Source organism: Oncorhynchus keta, chromosome 17 (genome assembly GCF_023373465.1).
Source record: "Oncorhynchus keta strain PuntledgeMale-10-30-2019 chromosome 17, Oket_V2, whole genome shotgun sequence".
Classification (NCBI taxonomy): domain Eukaryota; kingdom Metazoa; phylum Chordata; class Actinopteri; order Salmoniformes; family Salmonidae; genus Oncorhynchus; species Oncorhynchus keta.
In genome coordinates, this window is record NC_068437.1 from 51,055,703 (window position 1) to 51,062,787 (window position 7,085).

A 7,085-nucleotide genomic window follows, 5' to 3' on the forward strand; every position below is an offset into this window, starting at 1 on the left:
TAACTAACTGTGCAATGCCATGTCGCTTGGAAATGAATAATGACCACACTGTACCCGGACGGTTTATTATAAGAATTAAAAGATAGATGTACACTACCGGTCAAAAGTTTTAGAACACCTACTCATTCATGGGTTTTTCTTTATTTTTACTATGTCTACATTGTAGAATAATAGCGAAGACATCCAAACTTTGAAATAACACACATGGAATCATGTAGTAACCAAAAAATTGTTAAACAAATCTAAATATATTTTCTATTGGTGATTCTTCAAATAGCCACCCTTTGCCTTGATGACAGCTGTGCACTCTCTTGGCATTCTCTCAACCAGCATCACCTGGAATGCTTTTCCAACAGTTCCCACATATGCTGAGGACTTGTTGGGTGATTTTCCTTCACTTTGCGGTCCGACTCATCCTAAACCATCTCAATTTGGTTAAGGTCGGGGGATTGTGGAGGTCAGGTCATCTGATGCAGCACTTCATCACTCTCCTTCTTGGTAAATAGCCTGGAGGTGTGTTGGGTCATTGTCCTATTGAAAAACAAATGATAGTCCCACTAAGCCCAAACCAGATGGGATGGCGTATCACTGCAAAATGCTGTGGTAGCCATGCTGGTTAAGTGTGCCTTGAATTCTGAATAAATCACAGACATTGTCACCAGCAAAGCACCCCCACACTATAACACCTCCTCCTCCATGCTTTACGGTGGGAAATACACATGCAGAGATAATCTGTTCATCCGCATTGCGTCTCACAAAGACACGGCAGTTAGAACCATAAATCTCTCATTTGGACTCCAGACCAAGGACAAATTTCCACCGGTCTAATGTCCATTGCTTGTGTTTCTTGGCCCAAGCAAGTTTCTTGTTATTCTTGGTGTCCTTTAGTATTGGTTTCTTTGCAGCAAATCGACCATGAAGGCCTGATTCTCCTCTGAACAGTTGATGTTGAGATGTGTCTGTTACTTGAACTATGTGAAGCATTTATTTGGGCTGCAGTTTCTGAGGCTGGTAACTCTAATGAACTTATTCTCTGCAGCAGAGGAAACTCTGGGTCATCCATTCCTGTGGTGGTCCTCATGAGAGCCAGTCTCATCATAGCACTTGATGGTTTTTACGACTGCACTTGAAGAAACTTTAAAAGTTCTTGACATTTTCCGGATTGACTGACCTTCATGTCTTAAATTAATGATGGACTGTCATTTGTCTTTGCTTATTTGAGCTGTTCTTGACATAATATGGACTTGGTCTATTACCAAATAGGGCTATCTACTGTGTACCACCGCTACCTTGTTACAACACAACTGATTGGCTCAAACGCATTAAGAAGGAAAGAAATTCCACAAATTAACTTTTAAGAAGGCACACCTGTTAATTGAAATGCATTCCAGGTGACTACCTCATGAATCAGGTTGAGAGAATGCCAAGAGTGTACAAAGCTGTCATCAAGACAAAGGGTGGCTATTTGAAGAATCTCAAATATATTTTCATTTGTTTAACACTTTTTTGGTTACTACATGATTCCATATATGTTATTCCATAGTTTTGATGTCTTCACTATTATTCTACAATGTAGAAATAGTCCAAATAAAGAAAAACCCTTGAATGAGTAGGTGTTCTACAGCCTTTTACCGGTAGTGTACCTCTGTCAAAAATATTATATTTTGCACAAATTGGCAATAAATGTACAATATACACCCCAAGCCAATGGATGTCCAGAGTATCTACTTCCGAAATACAGAGAGTATATTAAGAGTACCGTCCTGTCTTCCGCTGTTTGACTAGCCCTCTCAAATAAAAACAATGGTTGAATCCCAATCCCTACCACAGCAATCCATAATGCCCCCATAATCATTTCACAAGCAGTTGATTTACAATTGTTTATTTAATTGGTATCAGTTTTGAAACAAGTAATTCTTGATGGGGTGTATATAGACATTCAATAGTACATTTGTACAGTAGACAACCAATAATAGAGAGAAATAGCAACTTAGTGGGTGGAAGCAACGTTCTCCGACCTCAAGCTAACACTGCCATCATCAGGCAGTTGAGGATAATATTTTGTTCGTCAAACAAGAAACTGTACTTGGAATACTATAAATAAAAAAGGATTGGCTTGTAACTCCTACATAAACGCATTGAAAATGAGGAAATGCATTTGCTCAAACACACTAATATTAAGTTTATTGTACACACACTATCTGTTTTCCCTTCAACATTCTCATACAGTCATTTAAATCAAAACCTTTATTTCACGTACAAAAAAAGAACAAATGTTTGTATTTATTTATTTTTCTTCTCCATGTGTTCCCTCAGTTATCTCCTACAGTTATTCTTCATACCTTCAGTTGCCCTCTCTGTCACATCGTCTTTGATCTTCTATCATCAAAGCCATCGTTGGAGGATAATGTGATAATCATCACTAATCTGCAAAACATGATGCATTACAGTATGTAAGTATTCACACTCCTTGACTTTATACAAATTGTTTTGTGTTACAGCCTGAATGTAAAATGGATTAAAGTGAGATTGTATGTCATATGTGGAATTATAAGTCCCCATAATGGCAAAGTGGAATTATGTTTTTAGAATCGTTTTGAAATTCATTCATTAAAAAGGAAAATCTAAAATGTCTTGAATAAATAACAACTTTTTGTTATGGCCTAAATAAAATCAGGAGTACAATAATGGACATTATCGAACAAATCAAACATTTATTGTGGAACTAGGATTCCTGGGAGTGCATTCTGATGAAGGTAATGGAATATGTATAATGTTATTTCTGATTTCTGTTCACCCCAACATGGCGGATAAAACACTTTTTTTCTGAGCGCCGTCTCAGATTTTTGCATGGTTTGCTTTTTCCGTAAGGTTTGTTTGAAATCTGACACGGCGGTTGCATTTTAACAAGTCACATAATAAGTCGCATGGACTCTGTGTGCAGTATAGTGTTTAACATGATTTTTGAATGCCTACCTCATCTCTGTACTATGTACACACATACAGATAACTGTAAGGTCCCTCAGTTGAGCAGTGAATTTAAAACAAATTCAACCACAAAGACCATGGAGATTTTCCAACGCCTCACAAAGAAGGGCACCTATTGATACTTTAGATTTTTTTTTAAATAAAATAATTGTAAATGCAGATATTGAATATCTCTTTGAGCATGGTAAAGTTATGAATTACCCCATGGATGGTGTATCAATATACCCAGTCATTACAAAGATACAGGCTTCCTTCCTAACTTAGTTGCCTGAGGGGAAGGAAACCGCTTAGGGATTTCACCATGAGACCAATGGTGATTTTAAAACAGTTACAGAGTTTAATGGCCGTGATTGGAGAACACTGAGGATGGGTCAACTGCATTGTAGTTAATCCACAATACTAACCTAATTGACAGAGGGAAAAGAAGGAAGCCTGTACAGAATGCAAAAATTCCCAAAATATGCATCCTGTTTGCAACAAGGCACTAAGGTAAAACTGAGAAATTTAACTAAGGTAAAACTAAGAAATGTACTTTATTGTCCCGAATACAAAGCGTCATGTTTGGGACAAATTCAAATCAACACATCATTGAGTACCATTCTTCATATTTTCCAATCATGGCTGCATCATGTTATGGGTATGTTTGTCATCGGCAAGGACTAGGGAGTTGTTTGGGGGGATAAAAATAAACGTAATAAGCTAAGCACAGGAAAAATTCTAGAGTTAAATCTTGTTCAGTCTGCATTCCAACAGACACTGGAAGATGGATTCACCTTTCCGAAGGACAATAAACTAAAACACAAAGCCAAATACACACTGGAGTTGCTTACGAAGACGACACTGTATGTTCCTGAGTGGCCTAGTTACAGTTTTGACTTAAAAATGTCTGTCTAGCAATGATCAATAACCAACTTGACTGATCTTGAAGAATTTTTAAAGGAAGAATCTGCAAATATTGTACAATCCAGGTGTGCAAAGCTTAGAGACTAACCCAGAAAGACTGACATCTGTAATCGCTGTCAAAGGTGATTCTAACATGAATTCAATCAGGGGTGGGATTATGGATGTAAATGAGATAATTCGGTATTTCATTTTCAAGAAATTTGCAAAAATGTCTAAAAACACGTTTTGACTTTGTCATTATGGGGTATTGTGCGTAGATGGGCCAGAAACATTTAGAATCCATTTTAAATTCAGGCTGTAACACAACAAAAGGGGTATGAATGCATTCTGAAGGCTCTGCAGGTTGAATGCTGATCTTCTCAGTACAGATAATGTTTTGTGTACCTTTCAAGCGTCAAACATCTTCTTTCTGCCCTCCATGCCAGACATGGCATCCACATTTTGACGCCAGTCGGTGACCTCTTCTTTCTGGGAGGACCAGAAATGTATTATCTACACTAAAATCGATCACTGAAAACAAACTACTTTCAGAATAAACAACAAGTTCATAATTTGTCCGAGAGATGAAGAGGTTCTCAGATTTCAACCGCCTGTAAGAGTAGCTAAATAACATGTAAAAGCAAGTAGACATCTTGCAGGTGAAGTACAACGGGCATGCACCAGTCTGACCTTCTCCTCTGGTTTCTTGACTGTCTTGAGGTTGGACTTGAAGTCGATGGTCTCCTTATGCTTGGAGCCAAGCAGAACACTGAGCATGGCTTCAGCTGAGATCTTCACCCTCCTCAGGTTTGGCTTCTTGAATTTGCTCTGCAGCTCAATGATCTTTAGTCCTAAATCATGGATCTGGCAGAGCACAAAGAACAAAGGACATTTTAACATTTTAGACATTTAGTAGATGCTCTTATCCAGAGTGACTTAAAGGTAGTGCGTTCATCCTAAAGGAAAAATCCTTGGTCCACTGTTGATACAGTCCCAAAATGTTTGGCATGTCATCAGTCAAGTTTTCAAGATGTGTCACTTACCATATCATCATGATTATGTGACAAGTGACACTTTGCTTCTTGAAATGTCCAATATCTTGACAACTTGACTGCTGACATGCAAAACATTTTGGGACTGTATCAACAGTGGACCGATGAAAAAATGTTTGAGTTTATTTTTCTCGTAGAGTAGCTGAGAGAAGCAGCCACATATCACAGACACAGTAAGCAGGATTTGAGCTACTTTCGAGGTACAACAAAGGGTCGCACATTAACTGTGACCATTGACATCGTCTACGTCCCAGACAGTACCCTTTTCCTTTTATAGCGTACTACTTTGGACCAGGGCCTATATTTCTAGCAGTCCAATTTGCACACTTAGTCCTCCCAGTTGTACAGTAACTAGTATGTACTGTGGCTGACTTTCGCTCTAAATGTATGTTTTAAACTTAAAACCACAGGCAGTGTTTTAACAGTGTCAACTTCAAATGTACAGTCCAAGCATTCAAAAAATGTGCATGTTGGACTGATAGAAGTAGAAGTGATTTAAATGTTAGGGGAATAATGCAATCCTTTTATGATATCACAGGAGCAATTCTATACCTTACATACAATAATCTATAAAACATTTCAACTATCTTTTGTCATTTCCCTCTGGAATTATTTGTTTTCTACAAATAATTTTGGGGTATCCTACCTCCTTGTCATTTTTGGTAACTTTGAGTCCCACGTCATATCGCTCCTCATCTACCACATCGATCTTATGGTGCAGATCTCTGCACAAATCCTGCCGAGAGAGCAAAAAACAGCTCATTTATCATATTTGATTTTGTTTCACTTTCTGTAAGGAATTTCAACTGCGTCGTGCATTATAACGCATTATGCCCGGCTTATATGGCATTATAAATGCACTCATAACAGTTTTTTTATACAATGTGAATACCTGGAGCTCCTCTACAGACAAGCCAGACAGTTTGAGAGGAGGGACTCTCTCAGCCAGAGCTTCATCTCTTTCTCTCTTCTTCTCCTCCACCTCAACCTCTAGCATCTGGCCAGCTACAATCAGCAATCTGATCTATAGGAGGATAAAGCTACAATCAGCAATCTGATCTATAGGAGGATAAAGCTACAGTCAGCAATCTGATCTATAGGAGAATAAAGCTACAATCAGCAATCTGATAACTACTGATCTTTAGGAAGGAGCATAAAGCTAGAGTCAGAAATCTGATCTACAGGAGAAAAAAGCTACAGTCAGCAATCTGATCTATAGGAGAATAAAGCTACAATCAGCAAACTGATCTACAGGAGAATAAAGCTACAGTCAGCAATCTGATCTACAGGAGAATAAAGCTACAGTCAGAAATCTGATCTACAGGAGAATAAAGCTACAGTCAGCAATCTGATCTACAGGAGAATAAAGCTACAATCAGCAAACTGGTCTACAGGAGAATAAAGCTACAATCAGCAATCTGATCTACAGGAGAATAAAGCTACAGTCAGCAATCTGATCTATAGGAGAATAAAGCTACAATCAGCAATCTGATCTACGGGAGAATAAAGCTACAGTCAGCAATCTGATCTACAGGAGAATAAAGCTACAGTCAGCAAACTGATCTACAGGAGAATAAAGCTACAGTCAGCAATCTGATCTACAGGAGAATAAAGCTACAGTCAGAAATCTGATCTACAGGAGAATAAAGCTACAGTCAGCAATCTGATCTACAGGAGAATAAAGCTACAATCAGCAAACTGGTCTACAGGAGAATAAAGCTACAATCAGCAATCTGGTAACTACTGATCTTTAGGAAGGAGCATAAAGCTCGTCAGCAATATGATCTATAGGAGCATTAACATCCAAAAGATGTTAAAAAGGGTCACAAGAGGTCAGGGTTCATGAGCTACACATTATGGCATGCTTTCTGTTTATATAACATTCATGTCGCAAATGTAAGACGACTTGTGTGTTTCTTGTGTTGACAATGGGATGCAACGCTCACCTTCAAACCCAACCGTCGGGCTGAGGAGATCTTGGACTTTTCTTTTGGTTTTGGTCTGTATCATTAGGAGGGGGAGGGGGGGGGGATAACATTTCAATGTGCTAACCTGTCATTTATATGTGGTTCATTATTAAAATACACACCAAGGTTATTATACTTCTGTGTTTTTATATTCATTTTTATTTCTATTAGTTTTAAGATTTTTATTACAAATTCA

The 7,085-nt window shown here is 38.2% G+C and overlaps 1 protein-coding gene across 1 annotated transcript in view; it reads right to left on the bottom strand.

Moving 5' to 3' along the window:
- Positions 1–1,601: 1,601 nt before the first annotated feature.
- The window catches only part of LOC118371661 (troponin I, cardiac muscle-like), a 13,851-nt gene continuing 8,367 nt past the window's right edge, over positions 1,602–7,085 (bottom strand). Inside the window, exons 3-8 of the mRNA XM_035757210.2 lie at positions 6,869–6,923; positions 5,815–5,946; positions 5,569–5,658; positions 4,561–4,734; positions 4,276–4,359; positions 1,602–2,427 (exon numbers count right to left, since the gene is read on the bottom strand). Coding sequence (XP_035613103.1) covers positions 4,279–4,359; positions 4,561–4,734; positions 5,569–5,658; positions 5,815–5,946; positions 6,869–6,923 — 532 coding nt within the window. The 3' untranslated portion in view covers positions 1,602–2,427; positions 4,276–4,278. The remainder of the gene's footprint in view (positions 2,428–4,275; positions 4,360–4,560; positions 4,735–5,568; positions 5,659–5,814; positions 5,947–6,868; positions 6,924–7,085) is intronic.